The sequence below is a fragment of the Tubulanus polymorphus genome, chromosome 7 (assembly GCF_964204645.1).
Source record: "Tubulanus polymorphus chromosome 7, tnTubPoly1.2, whole genome shotgun sequence".
Lineage (NCBI taxonomy): Eukaryota > Metazoa > Nemertea > Palaeonemertea > Tubulaniformes > Tubulanidae > Tubulanus > Tubulanus polymorphus.
Window position 1 is genome coordinate 18,662,885 of NC_134031.1, and position 19,439 is coordinate 18,682,323.

General features: G+C 36.7%; 2 protein-coding genes across 5 annotated transcripts; one reads left to right on the top strand and one right to left on the bottom strand.

Annotated features, from left to right (window-relative positions):
• Window positions 1-338: 338 nt before the first annotated feature.
• LOC141908434 (large ribosomal subunit protein eL31-like) lies at window positions 339-1,866 on the bottom strand. Its single transcript, XM_074798483.1, has 4 exons — window positions 1,767-1,866; window positions 1,308-1,405; window positions 1,075-1,200; window positions 339-542 (listed from the first exon to the last, which is right to left on the bottom strand). Exons 2-4 carry the CDS (start codon window positions 1,403-1,405, stop codon window positions 398-400), a joined length of 369 nt encoding a protein of 122 aa, XP_074654584.1. The 5' UTR covers window positions 1,767-1,866; the 3' UTR covers window positions 339-397.
• Window positions 1,867-2,243: 377 nt separating this feature from the next.
• LOC141908262 (uncharacterized) lies at window positions 2,244-19,111 on the top strand. 4 transcript variants are annotated; one of them, XM_074798221.1, is made up of 13 exons: window positions 2,244-2,483; window positions 5,058-5,132; window positions 5,369-5,460; window positions 5,941-6,091; window positions 6,200-6,282; window positions 6,733-6,786; window positions 9,275-9,421; window positions 9,666-9,705; window positions 10,032-10,075; window positions 14,335-14,610; window positions 14,959-15,016; window positions 15,239-15,254; window positions 15,949-19,111. In XM_074798221.1, the coding sequence occupies exons 1-13, from the start codon at window positions 2,306-2,308 to the stop codon at window positions 15,962-15,964; spliced, it is 1,230 nt and encodes a 409-aa protein (XP_074654322.1). In that variant the 5' UTR covers window positions 2,244-2,305; the 3' UTR covers window positions 15,965-19,111. The 4 variants fall into 4 exon arrangements, with proteins under 4 accessions (XP_074654322.1, XP_074654323.1, XP_074654321.1 ...); XM_074798222.1 differs by lacking the exon at window positions 15,239-15,254; XM_074798220.1 differs by lacking the exons at window positions 14,335-14,610; window positions 14,959-15,016; window positions 15,239-15,254; window positions 15,949-19,111 and adding an exon at window positions 12,148-13,561.
• Window positions 19,112-19,439: the final 328 nt, after the last annotated feature.

Here is a 19,439-nt window from a genome sequence, read left to right on the forward strand (position 1 = left end):
TATTGAATATAACATATTAAATATAAATTTCAAGGTAGTTTGATTTAGTGGTTTTATTGAAATAAATCTTAAATTTGTTTTGGATCTCCTAATGCGAGTATTGATGGCGTCACCGATGGGTAGGACTCTACCCTACCAGTCAGGGTCGAGTTCCAAGTTAAGTTTGGACTCAGTGTTAACTCATTGAAAATGAAGAACTCACATTAACTCAAGAGTTACATCTAACTCAACTGTGGAACTGGGCCCTGGATGGTGTCTCCTCTATCCACTGTCATCCATTGACATGTCTATCCACCAGTCAAATGACGTTTCCACACTATATCCATAACAACAAACAATGAATTTATAATATTTTTTTTCTATTTAATTCGATAATAAAGATTTACAAGGTTTTTATTTATTCATTATCGACGTTGATAGTTTGGGTTCCTTTGAACGTAGTAACCGGCACGTACGTAACCAATGTGTATAATCTGTTCGGACTGTCTTCATCTTCGTTACGTTTACGAGCGAGTCTCACGCGAACTCGGAACGGTACATTTCTGAAATAATAACCGCAGAAAAACGCATTCAGGTCGGCAAACAATTAAACTCCAAATCTTGACTTAACTCGTGCGAAATTTAAATCTTGCCTTCAACCCCCTCAGACGTCCGTATTTTTAGTCCATTGTAATAAGGCAGAGGGAAAGTAAATACTTGTCTTTACTTATAGTATGAGTAAGCAGTTTTTAAGCACTTTAGTAAGGCTTAAGTGATACTTAATTCTCTATCATTTAGAGCAACAGCCCTCGTCCCGCATCCACAAAACAAAATCGTCTTTGCCATTAATACGTTTATACAGGCATTGATATTGACGAAACACGGTTGTCCAAAAAAAAAAAACTATATTTGGGATACCAAAAGTACTTTATAGAAATAAAGCTTAGGGTAGGGCTTCGATTATTTTTCAAATAAGCAGTTTCTACTCAGTACCGGCAGGCGCTATCCAGTCAGTATCCTCAAAACAGGAAAACCCTCTAACCCAGATTACACCCGAACAAACTACACTAACTCGCAATAACGCGTTCATCATACCTGATTCCTTTTGACCACATGTGTTTGTTTAATCTGGTATCAATACGAATGTCCGGGGTTCCCATAGCTTTCAGCGCAAACTTCTTAATTTCACGGATCGCTCGCGGAGCTCTCTTCTTGAAACCGCTAAAAATAAAAACAATCAAATCAATGACATAGTTCCGGATTTTCCCAATTTCCGTTACTGTGGAAACCGAATTCAACATTTAGAGAAGCCCGTTTGATATACTCACATGCCATGAATACGTTTGTGAATATGTATCGTATATTCACGTGTGACGACTTCATTCATCGCCGATTTCTTCTTATCTCCCTTATTTCTCGGAGCCATCTGAAAAAAAACCAGAAAAATTCATTGATTGAGATCAACTACCCAACAACAATTTTAGTTAGTAGAATCGGAGAGAAGCAAAATGAAAAAGTTCACTTTCTCAAGTCTCATGGTTTTAATCGTATCATAATCCAAGCCAACTTTTCTATCACTAATCACCGAATTACAATCATAATTCTAGGTCGATTCGGTTTAAAGAAATTTCAAAATTTTCAGTCGGTTTCGTGGCTATAATTAGCACGACCGTCCCATATTTCAGGCTCTAATTTCGACTCTTTAAACCTCGATTAAGCGGAAAAAATCAACTTGAAACTGATCTTTGCATTTTATTGAAGTGTCTTAGTAATAAGTTTCGACTTACTTCGGTTTATTAAACGAGTTATTAGTCGTATTTAACTAAACTCGATGCTAAGCGTGTTCACCAACACTGCGGGTAAGACCTAAAAGGCTAATGTTACTTCAGTTCGCGACGGGATCGGGTTCGAATCCCACAATATTCTAGACGCGCACTGGCCGAATTCTAAATCTATCCCTATTCAGGAAATTTAATTGTTTAAATGCAATGTTGAATCTTATTTATTTTTTAACTGAATTTGGCGTATTTAACTATATCAGTGTTCTCTTGTAGGTTCGAATCCCGCAATGTCCGGGCGCGCCACTTCCCAAATAAATCCGAATTCGAATATTGTATGAGTTTTGCGAAATCTGATATTTAAACCTTAATTTTTACTCCAAATTCTGAATATTCAACTAAATAGTGGCTTTCCTGGCTACGGGTGCGAACTCGGGATGTAGAGTGACACGCGTATCATCCGTTAGACGGCGCATCAGTCGATTATCAACCAGGAAGTGAATTTCAGTGTTTGACTTTTCTGAAGAGAAACTAGACTGTTCGTTACGATGTTGAGACGGGATATAGCCACCAATCGAACCAAATACTTTTTAATCATCGCTGTTTTTCTGACGTTCATTTACGGGATTTATATTTATCATGACGTCAGAACGCGATTAGTTTACGCCGAGGAAAAAAGCGATAAATTACGCCAACAACAAGATTCGATCGCGGCCCAGTTACAAGGTAGGCCCTAAACGTGAAACGTCGTCTTCACGCTCGTTAAACCGTATCAATAATTTCTAGGCTTGAAGTCTTGTTGAGATTGTCATGTCTTTGTTAGAATAGCGAGGGCGGCCCTGCGCTTTCGTTTCCCTCCCTGCCATTTCCGATTTCCTTGAAATTAATTAGTGTCTTTTTTGCATATTCAATCATTCATCAGAAAAGGTCTAGAGAATTGTTGTTGTTGCTTTTCTTTTTTTAATAAAAAGCCTTGGCCACAGGGCCTCATGGAAAGCTACCAAAATGGAAATGGGATACTATTAACTAACAAATACGCAGTACTTGGTTCCTAGGATTGGCCTTGTATCTGGCCTAGTTTAGCTTTGATTTTGCACCCCAGCTTCATGTGATGGAACTCCTGTGGCCTAGCTAGACTAGCGTAGTTGGTCAGGCAGATCCAGTGTGAAAATCAAACGGTCTTACCGAGAAGGCAAGCCATTCTTATTAATATCGATCAAACAGGTTCGTACCCTGCCAGAATCCTTGTTCGACTAGAATAACAAGACAGGCATAATCCTTTCCAAGGGGGACTCTGTCCACAAATAGACTGAACCCAGTTCCACAGTTGTAAGTTAAGATTTGACTCAAGGTTAACTCAATGAAAGTGAACTAATTTCAACTTGGAGTCAAGTTTAACTAACAACTGTGGAACCGGGTCCCATATTCTTTAATAGCTCTTTGTCAATTTAAAGTTGTAAACTTATTTGCAAATGAAATTTCAGCTTTCGATCAAAGTAAGTAATAAAAAAAGCACCGAAGAGTTTGTGAAAAACGAACACAAAGAGTTATAGTCTATATATCAGCACCATTACGTAGATTCTATTTGAATATGATGAATTGAAATGAGTTTTGTGAAGGAATTGTATCCAATGTCAGTGATCTGAATGTTGAATGTCAGGGGTTTGAGATCAGTTTGTTTGTCCTTTTGTTTAAGGAAATACATAGCTAAAAATATGCGGTAGTCAGTTGGTTTGCATCATAAATAGTAAAAATGAATATAGACAGCCGGTTCTAGGGGTTGCACATGTGTAGAGTTAATATGTATGATAGGTGTAGAATATATCCACTTACTAATCAAAACATCCTTTCAACAGAGTAGGTATTGGCAGGCGTTTTTATTTTCGTTGTGTAAGTATGTTTGGAAAATGCAGTGGATTCTTTCTATAAAAGTCAAGTCTGAATTATGGTAAGATTATCCACAAGTTTGAGAAAAATACGGTATATTCTGTCTCTTATCTTTACGAGCAAAGGTTTGGCAAATAATGTTGAGAATTTCATGGAGAACGGATATGGATATCTTTACTTGATTTTTTGTGGCGCTTGAGGCCCCGGTGAGGCCTGTTTGTCGGAGTAAATTAGTGGCGGCATGTGCGGTTGTCCACTAGGTCTCCGAACAACGTAAAAATTTTGGCAGGTTGAGGAGTAGACCTCAGGTTGGTCTTCCCAGTGTTTTTCCAGGCGACTGTTAAAGGAGTTGAGGGCGGGCGCAGAGATTACACTGCTGGACATTCCAGCTTAACAATGATATCCGTCGATACCAACATTTTACAAGGAAAAACCTGCTGTAGACTTAACAATAGAAAACATAAATCAAGGGATTTCTCTCTGCATTGTCAAACCAAATTTCATTTTCCATTCTGTATATGATTTCTGTACAGAGAGCATTCGTTGTACACATTTCATTTATTGATTGAAGAACAGATGTTGAATAATGAAAGGTTTCAATATTTCCTCGTGTGGCACCACGTTTCAGCGTTACTGAAATCTGTCAATGATGCGTACAAGAAATCATTGATCGTAGAAACAACGTTATTTATTAATCAGTTCTCTGTTTTGGAGAGAGAAACGGTTATTGATGAAGAAACTCACGATGATATTGTTGAAGAAAATCTAAGAGAATTGTGATGTTTTGACTCAAATTAGAAATCCTATATAGAACAGTTCTTATGCGCAGCACAGGACGGAATGTCATTGATAATGTGCCTGCAACAATTGATAGTTAGACAGGACACTGAAACCCACATCAGCCCCAAATCTAGAATACCAGGTAGTTAAGTTGATCGACTTGATCAGTCTTTTATCCATGATATTTTGATCTAACCCTTGCGTTTTTCACATTAGTCTAGTTGTACATTAAAATGTGCAGAGTATCACTTTTTGGTCCTAACATAAGGCTCCCCTACCAGACCCTACAAGTGTCCTTGGCTTAACACATCTGGTTACGGAGAAGTCATGGATTTTCAAACAGCATTAGTCTAGTTGTACATTAAAATGTGCAGAGTATCACTTTTTGGTCCTAACATAAGGCTCCCCTACCAGACCCTACAAGTGTCCTTGGCTTAACACATCTGGTTACGGAGAAGTCATGGATTTTCAAACAGCATTCGATAGCGTTCCATAGTTCTAGGTGACAAGTTTGACTCGAGCGTCAAATTAATTCATTTCCAATTTTTTAAACTCTTAAAGAGTGAAATGTGGAACTATGTTCTCTGTACATGCTTTCTAACTGAGCTACCGGTATGTTTCATTTGGTTTCAGTTGTTTATGAGCACAAGGCAAGGCTAGAAAAGACTTTACAGAAAGATAAAGAGAGTCATAAAAAAGCTCTCGATGGTAAGTTATTAAATTATTGAAACAGTACATTCTGGCAAGAAGAGTTAGGAGTTCGAACCGTTTAATTTGAGAGGAGATTCCTATGCTTTGTCAAACCAAACTTAAGTCATTTTTGGATAAGTTTCTAATGATTTCGAAAATACCATAGCCTACAATTAATTTGGTAAAAATTCTGTCATCCCGAATTCTGTGAAGTAAAGAAAGTATTAGACATTTTTCAAATAAAATACTTTTAGAATTAATGAACGGTAAAACTGCTGCTGATGAAGCCAAGAAACGACTCGAAACGGATTACGAAAGTCTAAATCAGCAATTTAAATCGTTAAAGGTAAGTTTAGATGATGGTAATGATAGGAAGGTGTGAAAGCTGACATCACCATCTTCGAATGGGCACTTAACTTGAATAGGGCTGATTTGGGTTCTGGTGGACCTCCCACAGAAAATTTTGGACAAAAGGGGCTTTTCTGTCCTTATCAGGGCCCATTTAGGTTTGTTTTTCATCTTGCAAAAATTGTCTTTGCAAAAAGAAATTTCCAGACTATTTTGGAGACCAATTCGAATTTTGAAGGAGTGGAGCTGTCCACCCTTCCCCCTAAATCCACCCTTGAAGAACTCGAGGAAGCATTGTGGTGGACTTGAATGGTATGAGATTCTTTATTTGCCTATGCATTTAAGAAAAAGAGAATTTGAAGTGCAGGATGAATAAAAAGCCAAAATAGAATTTCTATGGTTGCACAATGTTCTGGGAAGAATATCTTCATGAAATTTGCATTCTTAAATATCATATTTTTTTGCTGGATTTGTTCAGACTCAGCACGACGGCAGTTTAGACGAATTGAATCGTTTGAAAGAGGACACGAAAAAACAAAAAGAAGAACACGATAAAATATTGGAACAACACAGATCAGAATTCTTACAGTTCCAACAAGAACAGAAAAATGAGTTGTCTCAGTGTAAAGGTATGTTCAGTCAGCGATAGGGGGCTGGGTCAGTCAGTAGCTCTCAATGGTGGTATTTGATACGCTGTCAATGCAAAAGTATGGATTGTTTTATTTTTTCACCCACAGATAAAATTGCTAATTTAGAGCGCCAAAAGGTCGCTGTACAAGAAAATCTTCAGAAACTCGCTGAGACGAACCAGGAGGCACAGGTGAGCGATGAAATATTCATCATTTAAAATATCAAATTCCCCCTTTCAATTTTGTATTAAGTTAGTATCTTACCCTTCAAAGTTCTCTTTAACTATGTGGTATTCCGACCCCATTCATTTTTGATGTCTTTATGTTTATAAGTTCATTCTGTAAACTATTTCTTAATTTCGCTAATACAAAAAAGCACGATTACTTGACCCCAGAAAAACCATGCGATGCCATCAGGTTCAAATGCAGCTCCAGTTAGAATTTCAATACCATATTATCGTAGATATCCTCATTAACAATGAATTTGCAACTGAATCAGATCAAAATAAGAGAATATAAGAAGTCATGATATGAATTGATGGTGCCCCAATGAAGCGAGGTTACATTAAGCCATAAACCAACCACTTATCATACACATAAAGGAATTTTTCAGTTAAATTGACTTAATGTATTTTTTGCAGGCAGCTCTTTCGCCAAAGAGCACACCAATAGAACTAACGCCGAATTATAGCCAGGTTTTGTTTTTTTTTTAATACGCTCAGTAGTCTACCTATAAATCAAAAGTTTCCTGGAGCTTTTTCGAATAATTCCCTCCTGAAAAATTATCTCATTTGTTTTGATAGCTGAATAGAACAACCGTCACAACTACGACTCTAAAAGTAGATGACTCTAATGTAGTCGTTCTAAATTCGTCATCTGTGTCATCATCCAATGGGACTGCCACAGATGATTACCTGAATTCTACGTCTTATACTTCCGCGGTTTGTACTAGAAAATATTATTCTCGCAAGAAAAAAGATTTTTTCGCCAATTTGAAATCAGGGAATTCTCTTAAGACCAGCTATCTGCACTGTTACAATACACACAAGTCGTATCTTTCTTACATACAAGTTCTGAATCCAGTTCCACAATTCCCTTGGTTGAAAATATGAGTTAAAACTGACTCGAAATGGTCAAATTTAACTGGGTCCTTGTTCCACAGTGGGACAATCAAAACTATGGAACTAAGTCTTCAGTTACTGAGACCACACTTCCCACAGCTGGTGGTACATGTACTTGGTGATTTGATCCTTAAATCTATAGATCTGAAGTTCTTCGTGTTACCAGAAATCCGACTAATGTGACGTGTAACAACTCTCTTCAAATGCACATTTCTAGAATTAACTCAATTCCCGATTAATTGAAACTGCTGATACCTCGATTACTGTAGATCTCAATTCCGTTGATTGTTCAATTGGTTTTAGGTTGATTTTCTTCTGATTTTTCCTTCCTTTTCGCAATGATTTTCTTTGAAAGGATGATTTTTTTGGCTGAATTTTTCTTCCTGTTCTTTAGTTTACTTAAAGGTGGATTTAAATCGTTTTTTTTAAATCTCTCTTCTTCATTTGAAAGTCAAACTCTGCTGTGACGTGTGAGAGGGAAGTTTTTCATTCTTCAAGTTTCAAAAGAAAGTCTTCAGGCGTATGTTGTGTTCTAGAATGAAGCACGTATATCAGCTTTTTTTAAACATGAAGTGCCGGGTAGAAAAAACTAGCTTGTTATAGATTTAGTGAATCCATTCAAATCAAACAGGCCTGTGCTGAGCTTTTTGAGGGGCAGTTCAAGAGAAAGGGCACCTCTACCATGAAGTGGGGCACTTTTCTATTGAAAAAGGACACATCTCAAATTTGATCATCTTACATCTGATTTTTTCGACAACCTAAACATAAAAAAGGTCTCATTAACTTGTCACGTCAATAATGGCCTATTGCTGATTGATCGTCAGATTATTATCTCAACTGAATTGCATGAAAATTGTATCCAAATTTCGAAAAATATTTGCCTGAATTTTTTTGCTCTATGAATTTTTTCACTTTATGGAGGGCACTTGAAAATTGTAGGGGGTTCATTTGCTACCCCTGTATTCCCCCTTGGCACGGGCTTGTCAAATAATAAGTATTAAGTACCTAGTCACACAGTTATAAGTTAAGATTTGGGTTTAGTTATATAGAAAATGAAATGGTTCAACTGTCGATCGAGTTTAAGTTCTACAATTTTTTGAATTCAAATTTGACTGGAAAGTTACGACTAATTTATCAGTGAGAGTCAGATTCGTGCAAGGAACTGTGTGTAACTGGGTGTTTTATCATTTCAACGATTTCACTTAAAGATGAACAAATCACAAATTTCTTCACGAGATATAAGATATAGATCCAATAAATTGATATCTGCCAAGAAAATATAACTACCGGTACTATACGTTTCTAGTGTATGGTATAGCAGACGGTGCAGTATTGATTTCTACTGGCAACAGGTGTCTCTGCTATAGTTCATCCGGCTGACAGGCCTGACACTGATGTGAACGGTCCTGATCGGTGATTCATCTCCATCCGTCGCCAATCTGTTCAGTTTTATGCGTGATTTAAAAATCGGGCGTCGTGACAAGCGTAATGACACGTCAACACTGCTAGCCTGTGTACATCGAGGCGGTCATGTGTGAATTTCGAAAGATCCTACAAAATGCGAAGATAGCTACCTCCTTAAATCTCCCATCAGATACTGTACATGTACAGTCCAACTTGCTTAAGTTGTCATAGTTGGGATGATTATTTTGATGATGAATAATTATCCAAATGATGACTTATACTTTGTACATCGAATTCGAAATACAAATTAAGACAAAGAAATAAAGATAACTTAAGTGATGCAATGACTTATTCAATGACAACTTAATCAAGTTTGTCCGTCTGTATAAGTCAACAACTTTAGTCCATTGCAGCAAAGATCTGTCTCTTTGACTTCATTGTAAAGAGAACGTTCCTTCCCTTGTCTATAGATTAGAATTATCAGATCTTTGCCTTGGATGGAGAAGTTTTGAACACCAATATCTGATCTGATAATTTGTTTTAAATTTATCAAATTTAGAATCACTCGGTGTTGGATTTTTTCTGATTAGCCATTTAAAGATGTTTGCAGAAGTTGAACAAATTATTTTGAAGGATTTTGTCAAATTGGTTGTTTCAGAAACAAGCTCAACAGAATCTATTAGTTCAACAGCAACAGAATGAAGCAGCAGCAAAGCAACAACAGCAGCAGCAACAACAGCAGCAGCAGCAAGTAGCTGATCCTCAGGATAATGTTCTCAAAGTTCCTCAGAATTTGGAGAAAAAGGTTTGTTCAAAGTGATGTGGTTCAGATTGAGTTAAATTGAAATTTAGCCAATCAGATTACAGAATGACATGATTCAGCCAATCAGATTTGAGGATGACATGATTCAGCCAATCAGATTCCAGAATGACATGGTTCAGCCAATCGGATTCCAGAATGACACAATTCAGACAATCAAATCCTAGAATAACATGATTTCAGCCAATCAGATTCACAATTTATCGGAAACTTTACATTTCACTTTCAGGATGAACATCAGCAGGATGGACCACAACAGCCTGATGCAAGTAAGTTAGACATTTTCTTAATATAATTATCTAATATAAAAATTGTGGAAATATCTGTCTATCTGATAAACTGCCTCCTTTCGCCTAATGCCAGGATTTCTCTAAGAACGGAACATCTTAGAACTAGTCAAAATTGAACCCCATTAACACCATAGATATCTGATATATGGGTGGAATATTGGGGCTTGAATGCAGTGTTACTACGGTAGATCAGATTTTAACTGATTAAGAAAACCTTTCTAAAAGATGAGCTATTCTAATGTATCGGAAACTTGACCTTTTGTAATCTTTGTTTCCATAACTGTTTTTGTTGCCTTTTTGTATAGATGACGAAAAACAACAAATGAAACCACCTCCTAAAGACAACCTGGTAAGACAACCACTTTTATACCATCAGAAATCTTAATTCCGCTGGAAAATGGCTGCCTGCGTGAAACCATGTATGACATCACTGACCTTAGCTTTTTAGTTCATTTCTAATGAATGAAATCGTTTTGAACAACGATGATGTCATAGGGTGATTTTTGTAGGCAGCCATGTTTCCCGAAAGTGTCTGAGAAGCTTATTTTCGAGTAGTTTATGGCTTGAAGAGGTATTTCCAGGTTTGCTTGATATGGATTATTGTAGTATTTATGATAGCTACTGATGGCATGCTTGAATATAGCTAATACAGTCAAACTCATTAGTAAAGTCATTACTGAAATCATCTCTATTTTTGAGTTCCAATTTGTATTTCCAATTCAATTTACTCAGTTTTAGTCATCAATAAGAATGTTCACAAAACTTAAACAAGTTTGATTTTAATAAAGTGTGTACGTCGTCATTTGGATCATGGACGTCAATGTTTGGCAATTCATTGACGATTAATGATTTTCCCAACTATGATGACTTTTGATGAGTTTCACTGTTTTCAATTAAGTAATGAGACGAGTAGTACTGTATAGGTTAACTATTTATTTGACGCACGAGCTTTCGCTTATAGCTTTGCTTATTCTAATGAATAGAAGCTTCATCAGGTGAATGAGTCACTCATTCACCTGATGAAGCTTCTATTCATTAGAAGCGAAAGCTCGTGCGTCTAAATAAATAGTTAACCTATACAGTACTACTCGTCTCGTTACTTATTTTAAACCTGGTTAACACGACTACTGTAGGAATGTTTTCCATTTTGAATGCTTCACACACGTCGTAGTTCCTTCGCGGTGATATCGGTTGATAGGTGACTTTATTATCATGGTCAGCTGAGGAATCTTCATCTAAACAAGTTGTGCTTCGCGCTTCTTTGATGGTGCCAGAAAATTCCGCCTTATTCAAGAAAGACGTTGGAAATTTTGCAGTATTCAAAGATCTTCTTTCTACTCAGGAATTCAGTTCGGCAGTAGTTGTGGTTGAAGTTTTTGATGGACCTCATTACCCAGTTCCACAGTTCTTGGTTAAGATTCAGAAATGAACTCATTTCAAATTTGACCAACAACTCTGTGGAACCTGGTACCATGGGTCTATGTAGCTATTCGGCGGATTTTAAAATCTGGAATTTTAGAAGCATTTTTTGATTTTACTTCATCTGTGGCTGTAGAGGTTCTGATTTTAGCGTAGATCTTTTTTTCGGTCGAGGAGTTTTCGAGTCGCTTGGAAACAAAACGATTTCACGCATGTTGTCGGTGCTGGTGAGAGCCACGAGAAAAATCGCTTGAAAATAGAAACTGCTGCCCTTCTGATCGCGGAAACAACATCGTAAAAACACTTTATTGAAAATTCCGTGTTCGATTTGAAAAATTGTTGAATTATTTCTCTAACATTTTACAGGGGATAAAAAAGGAGGAGAAACCAAAAGCACTATGAAAAAACAGACATCTTGCACACTTACATTGAAAGAAAAAATATCAAAATATTGAATTTATAAGAAAATTATGAAGGCAAAATATGATCTTGTCGACGCATTAAAATGTGTTAGAACTATCTTTAAGTTGATGATCATTTATTATTAATTAAACATTTGAATCAGTGAATGTTAACCTCATCAAAAGATTTTATTATGTTCCTATATTGTATTAGACCCTTTCATTATGTAGCTCATTCCTAGGTTATAGACTTCTCTAATAGGTTTAAGTTAGTCTATACAAAACCTTTTTGGTTTTTAATAATTTTCTTTAGACGGTTAGAAAAGACACAATTTTAGATTAGTTCTGGGAAAATTTGATTTAGCGTAGATTTTTTAGATTCGTTTAGAAACGCATTTATTTCATTTCTTTAGATTTCAATTTTGATGAAAAATAGAAATCATGATATACGTGAAAATTTCAAGAATAACTTCAAAATTTCATTTGAAATATTGTTTGAAATCAGATTTTAAAACGATCACATTGAAAACTAAATCGATGTATTTATTCGCTTCAATCAAATTATAACAAAAAAAACATACAAAAACGTTGTTTTCAATAGAGTGAAAAAAATTCCACAACACCAGCGGCAGCAGCAGCAGCAGCAGCAGCAACCGTACATGCAGCAGCAGCAGCAGTAGCTGCAGAGCCAGATAAAGAGACACAAAAAGCAGCTGAAGCGGATGCTGATGCGGCAGCACTAACTGAGTCGATGAAAAAGAAGGTGACCGAAGCTGCTGCGAATGCGGAGCCAGAAAATGAGGTACCAAATGTAGCTAAAGTGATTGCAGATGCTGCCAATGCTGCAGATGCTGAAGACGCACCGGCAGATGGTATAGTCTTCCATCATGGAGGCAATAAAGAAGGAAAAGTGTTTCTACCGATAGGGAAGGGTCAGGGGGGAGCAAAACGGCTCGCTGATTTATTGAAAAATATGCCACGAGAAAATTAAGAGACAAAAAACTGTTTATAGCCGCAAAACAATGCAATACAGTCAACTTAACTCTGGAGATGGCAGTTTAATGACTACGATTCTAGGTCCACAGTTTTGTGGGTTTTATATGACTGTGGACCCAGTTCCACAATTGTGAGGGTTTGATTTGCCTCTGGATCCAGCTCCATAGTTGGGGAATTTGAAATTTCATGCGACTCTTGGTCCGCTTTGGCTACGTGGACTGACATAGTTATTTCTGTTTAGAGTTCATTTGTTCGTACTGTATCGTAGAGCAGTGTGTTCGCTGAATATAAACGTTTAGCTTGAAAAATACCTGTTTATTTATGTTTGGAAAGGAAGAAAAGTGACTTGATTCTACAGCGGAACCTTGTTACAAACAGGCTTCGTTGAACAGGATTATTCAAACAAATTTTTCATTAATGTCAATATATCTGATAAACTGTTATCAAGGTTCCACTGTATATTATGGAGTTATATTGAAATTTTCTTTGTTGAATCAGGGAAGTGTAATGATACTTCCCTGGTTGAATATTATGTGGATTACAAACTGCTGAACATATTTTAATTACTATGCGCCTTTATTGAACAAATTCAACTTTATAAACTTTAACATCTCATTCTTGTAGATTTCTCCTTCATGTTTGATCGATTAGAAATATTCAGAGGGCTTCCATTAGAGAGCTTTTATAGTTCCACTGTTTATAGTCCTCAATTCATTTTATCGCTTCTGCAGCTTGCTTTGAATGAGTCAGAGTTCATGGATCCAGATCCACAGTTGTGTGGGTTTAATTAGACTCTGGATCCAGTTCAACAGTTGGGAAAATTTGAAATTCGAGCACATATATTATGTATGTCTAGTTGAATGTATTTAAATGAATTCGTTGCTTTGAATTGTGGATCAGGACCCAGAATTTCACTATAACAGTAAACTGATCTGTTTCATGTAAATATAAGTGTCACATGTTGATGTATTTAGTCACATCTTATTAAATGGAATTTGTATTTCATCACACGCTGTTGTCTGAAGGTTTAAAGCTTTCTGTTCTTTTATTAATCAGTTTTCAATAAACTATTGCATAATTTATGAGTATTCTGATTCAATGTTGTTTGCTGTGTTTTTAGTTTTGTAGTTAGTTATCTCGTGCGTCTGTGTTTACGAGGTTTGGGCTCATTCGTCTGCCCTCTTCCTTATTGCATCGTGTCATTGGGAATGATTTTGTGATCTCTATGGAATGTTGTTTGTTTCTGTAGTTATAGAGGAACATGGTAGAACTAAAACTGACCTACGCGATCATACAGTGGCTGATCCTGCCTACCTCTTGAACAGTCCCCTTATTTCGGATGAGTGGAAATTAAAATAGACATCCCCAAAAAAAGCATCTGGAGGTGGGTGGTGAAATTTCAAGATTTTTTGGGGGGGTATGGCCTCTGTGGCGCTGTGATAATGGTCTGAGCAGTACTGATCAGGAACTGAGGGTGTGGATCCACCCTGTAATGGGAATATGGACGTATTACATCTGTGATATGATCTGGGGGATCATATTCTACAATTGTAGATTATCTCTGTTCTTATGTCATGTTCAGATGTCAACTATCAACTGCTTAACTCTGAGAATCAGTTGCTTAATAGCACGACTGACCGCACCTTTTGAACGACTTGCCTCAGGATAACAAAAAAAATATCTCAACAAGAATTTTGATAAAGCACCTCTGGTGGAATTGGTGTCAGGTATATACGTAATCAAAATCTCTATTCATTTCATCGAAAATTACAAGTGTAAAATATATCTTCAGGTCGAACACAGAGGTCAAGGTCAACAGAATCCATTAGACTCTGTTCCGCAGCCGGCAGACGTGAAAGTTGCCGGCGATAGTCAAAACGCTAACGACGACGAACTCAATCGAATGAAAGGAGCCGAAAATATCGTACACGGTGGCGCCCCCGCTGGCGATCAGGTGAACCAACTTCACAAACCCGAGTTACACAACGTGAAACCGATAGAAACCGACGCCGGTAAAGATCAGGTGGACGAACCACCGGTTCAGAAACGTAACACGGTGGATGAGAAGGTACAATTCACGGGAAATAGATGCATTTTGAGGTTTTGTCGTAAACCGTGGTACATTACAGCGTAGCTTGATTACCTATTGTAGTGAACCATGGACTCGAGACAAACCATAAAACTGCTATCTGAACTCTAACCATTATTCATTTCATCCTAAGTTGTAGTTGAATTTACATTTACATTTAATCTGAATCATTAATTATGTACAAATATTTGTCCAATGAACTACTTTATATACCCAAAAAAACCATGGAATCTCAACCATGAGTAGATTGAACCGAACTGAAATTGTAAGTTTTGAATTTTGAGTATAAGCTGTAACTTGTTAACTGTTTTTTTTTTTTCTAAACAGGTACAAGACGAAGAAGAGCCAGTAGAAAAACAACGTCAAGGTCAAGGTCAAAATGAAGGTCAGTGAATGAATGTTTTTTATGCTTTCGATTTGATCCGAGTTGCGTTAGACGAGGCTAAGCGTTTACAGAGACCAGAACCTATTTTAGTTCTATAGCCACTATTACAACTTGAGACCATTTTTAAGTTGCATTCAACTGTACTATTGGGTACCGGGTAGTTAATATATAAATGAGTTGAATTTGTATTGCTTACGTTCATTTATTATCTATTATTTTTAGAGAGTTTAGAAGTGATGTAAGGGTTTGTTTTTTTAAATCTCGTATGAATTTAGTTCGCTAACATTTTAATCGCTTATTGTTGATAAAGTATTTCACCACAGTGCGCGATGAGTGACCTAATCAACAATGATCTTAATATAATCGAGTCTAATTAGAAATGTAACAGCTTAAACCTCAATAGCCGGTTCCACAGTTGTAGAATAATTGATAATGACTAATGTTGACTGAAGAGTGTTTTTATCAGCCACAGGGGCTTGTATTTGAAGTTTGGGGGTGAACTGTAGCTTAGATCATCCAGTATCCCTAGTACTTTCTTTTTATATGTATTACCAGGGATACTGGATGATCTAAGCTACAGTTCACCCCCAAACTTTAAATACGAGCCCCTGTGGTATGAGCTACAGCTATGGACCTGGTTTCATAGATCACCTTCAAATAACCTTTCGTTTCAATCATTTTCAAACCATGTTATTTCCATAGGAAAACTTGAAGGCTAAAATGGTAACATTTTAATAAAATCTAACTGGTTTTCTGGTGATTTTAGTTTAAAAAGTTTCTTTACTATCATTCCATTAGGGAAAATAATCGATATACCGTAATCTTTGCTAATACCTAAACAGCTTAGTGAATAGTGGCTTTAATTTCAGTCCATGAATTTGAATATTGAACTTGTGTAATACATTAATATTTTGTCATTTTTATTTCTACAGAAGGGGAGGAAGATGATTACAATGCCTGAACGATTCCTGAACGAGTTTCAATCATTTCATCTCGAGAAGAAGTTCAAACTTCATTTCAATTTCATTTCTACCGATCGAATCGACTTGTGAATTCAGACGCCGTGGTCGTCGTTCCTTTGCGCTTTCAAAAAACAATAAAATGAATAGCCGCGAACACGCGAGCGTTTTTGACCTGGGTGAAATTTAGCCCCTGCCAGATTAGGCCCGGGCTAAGCGTTCACACTGGTGCCAAATGGGTCCATGCCTGTTTGACACAGCCCAAAAACATCGCACTAGGGCTGTACCAATTTTTATCATGGGTTGATTTATTTGGTGCGAGTGCTAACTGGTTCTGGTAGTGACTCACTTGCTACAGCATCGTTTTGATAGCATTTTAGTTAACGACGAGTCAGTGATTTATAGGTGAACGCGTTCTCTATTGAAGCACGGTCAAAATTTCACTCAGGTTTGATCTGGGGCGGTTTAACTCAGATCGTCTCCACGTGTTCGCGGCTGATGTAAGTAGCCCTAAAAACAAAGTCGGGTGTAGGTTTTCTCGAAGCATTTTGATAATTGCGTTATGCAAATTTTCGTTCAACCGAGTTATGATTTATTTCCGTTTGTTTTTCTGCTAGAAATATGTCGGTAGTAGGTAATAAAGAGTCAGTGATGAAAGTACATTGTAATCATTCCATTGTATGAATCTGTGTATTGTGTACATTGCGCAATGTCGCATAGAATGTTTATTACGTGAACTAGAAAGTAGCATCTTGAAAATTTTTTACTAAGGGTTTGGGTTCACACTTCAGACCTCCCTGACTTATTTTCAAAAACCAATAAGATTGTAGTAAATTTGGGAATCGGCCAGTCAGATTCGAGATTATTGAAATCGAGCTAATTAGAGCACAGCTGGTTGAAACTATGGTCTTTATCCGCCAGTTATCTTTTTAACAACTGCAGCCCCTGAATTCTACTGACAAATTTTGTGAGAATGATTATCAAGATAATTATGTTGTTAATGTTTACAGTTTTTTTTTGTAATTGTATCTTAATTTATTTTAGAAAGATAGGGATTGATAGTTATATGTTAATAATAATGTTTTAAGTTAGTGTTAATCGACATCAATAACTGTCTTTAATACCTGGTGGTATTTTATTCATGAAACTGTCACTATTAGATTGTATATTTGTGACCCCAGTGAAGTTAATTACTTGTTCCTTATTCCTTATTCCGTTACTTATTGAGGAATATAAGGAATAAGGAATAAGGAACAAGTAATGAACTTCACTGGGGTATATTTGTGTAGATTGCTGTTTGAGGATCTAGTTATTGTTTCTGAACACTTATGAAAAGCTCAGCTATAAGCTCACAAGTTCAACAGTTTGGATTTTAATGTTTGATTCTTGGCAGGTTGGAAATGAATACGACCCTACTCGAGCTCGGTCCTGGGGTACTGGGCAGCTGTTTCAAAGTCATACAGCTGTTGTACTGGTTCCTGCGTCAAATTAAACCTGCACATTTGTGGATTTGGTCCAGATCCAGATTCAAATTAAACCCACACAACTGTGGAACTAGTTTCAGAGTCAAATTAAACCCACACAACTGTGGAACTAGTTTCAGAGTCAAATTAAACCCACACAACTGTGGAACTAGTTTCAGAGTCTAATTAAACCCACACAACTGTGGAACTAGTTTCAGAGTCAAATTAAACCCACACAACTGTGGAACTAGTTTCAGAGTCAAATTAAACCCACACAACTGTGGAACTAGTTTCAGAGTCAAATTAAACCCACACAACTGTGGAACTAGTTTCAGAGTCAAATTAAACCCACAACTGTGGAACTAGTTTCAGAGTCAAATTAAACCCACACAACTGTGGAAATAGTTTCAGAGTCAAATTAAACCCACACAACTGTGGAACTAGTTTCAGAGTCAAATTAAACCCACACAACTGTGGAACTAGTTTCAGAGTCAAATTAAACCCACACAACTGTGGAACTAGTTTCAGATTCAAATTAAACCCACAACTGTGGAACTAGTTTCAGAGTCAAATTAAACCAACACAACTGTGGAACTAGTTTCAGATTCAAATTAAACCTACAACTGTGGAACTAGTTTCAGAGTCAAATTAAACCCACACAACTGTGGAACTAGTTTCAGATTCAAATTAAACCCACACAACTGTGGAACTAGTTTCAGAGTCAAATTAAACCCACACAACTGTGGAACTAGTTTCAGAGTCAAATTAAACCCACACAACTGTGGAACTAGTTTCAGAGTCAAATTAAACCCACACAACTGTGGAACTAGTTTCAGATTCAAATTAAACCCACAACTGTGGAACTAGTTTCAGAGTCAAATTTAAACCCACAACTGTGGAACTAGTTTCAGAGTCAAATTAAACCCACACAACTGTGGAACTAGTTTCAGATTCAAATTAAACCCACACAACTGTGGAACTAGTTTCAGAGTCAAATTAAACCCACACAACTGTGGAACTAGTTTCAGAGTCAAATTAAACCCACACAACTGTGGAACTAGTTTCAGAGTCTAATTAAACCCACACAACTGTGGAACTAGTTTCAGAGTCAAATTAAACCCACACAACTGTGGAACTAGTTTCAGATTCAAATTAAACCCACAACTGTGGAACTAGTTTCAGAGTCAAATTTAAACCCACAACTGTGGAACTAGTTTCAGAGTCAAATTAAACCCACACAACTGTGGAACTAGTTTCAGATTCAAATTAAACCCACAACTGTGGAACTAGTTTCAGAGTCAAATTAAACCCACACAACTGTGGAACTAGTTTCAGAGTCAAATTTAAACCCACTAAACTTTTGAACTTGATTCAGAATCAGTATTTGTCATTCATGATGAATGGTGTAGAATTCATTTGATTTTAGATATGCAGGGTAAATGATTGAAATCTTTGAGTAAATGTTAATTAATCAAAACAATTCATAATCAAACAACTGTTATGCACAACTATGATAAATAATGCTAGATGATTGTATATATATATGTATGTATATCTATAGATCTAGTATGAAATGTTTGTATATAATCTCTCTTCCCTCTTGTGTATCATGTACCTCGATTGGCAAAGCCTATTTTTGGATTTTGGATAACAACTGTGTAAATAGCAATCTTCGCTGTATAAAAAAATAAAAACTTTCTTATCTAAATTTATTGTTTTCTTATTTTTCATTTCCGTGTTCATCCTCGCAACTTGGATGGCCGTGGATGAAACCGCCCCTGGAAGATAACTAGAGATTATGACGGAGCAGTATTATGACCTTAGACCCCTTTAAAGACAAAGTACCAACTACTGAGGATTTTCCATGAGATATGTTAAGATGTCCCAGATCTTACATGTCTGTCACAATGAACTATGTTAAGATGTGCCGAGTCTCCCCCTTTGCCACTATGAGATATATTAAAATCTGTCGCCTACGCCATTATGGGATGTGCCAAGATT

Excerpts from the sequence above, each read along its gene's own strand:
- LOC141908434 (XM_074798483.1), bottom strand. The coding sequence starts at position 1,405 with ATGGCTCCGAGAAATAAGGGAGATAAGAAGAAATCGGCGATGAATGAA. Across the intron at positions 1,201-1,307 it reads CACAAACGTATTCATGGCAT|CGGTTTCAAGAAGAGAGCTC; the intron begins GTGAGTATATCA and ends TTTTATTTTTAG. Across the intron at positions 543-1,074 it reads ATGTGGTCAAAAGGAATCAG|AAATGTACCGTTCCGAGTTC; the intron begins GTATGATGAACG and ends TTATTATTTCAG.
- LOC141908262 (XM_074798220.1), top strand. The coding sequence starts at position 2,306 with ATGTTGAGACGGGATATAGCCACCAATCGAACCAAATACTTTTTAATC. Across the intron at positions 5,133-5,368 it reads TCATAAAAAAGCTCTCGATG|AATTAATGAACGGTAAAACT; the intron begins GTAAGTTATTAA and ends AAATACTTTTAG. Across the intron at positions 5,461-5,940 it reads AGCAATTTAAATCGTTAAAG|ACTCAGCACGACGGCAGTTT; the intron begins GTAAGTTTAGAT and ends GGATTTGTTCAG.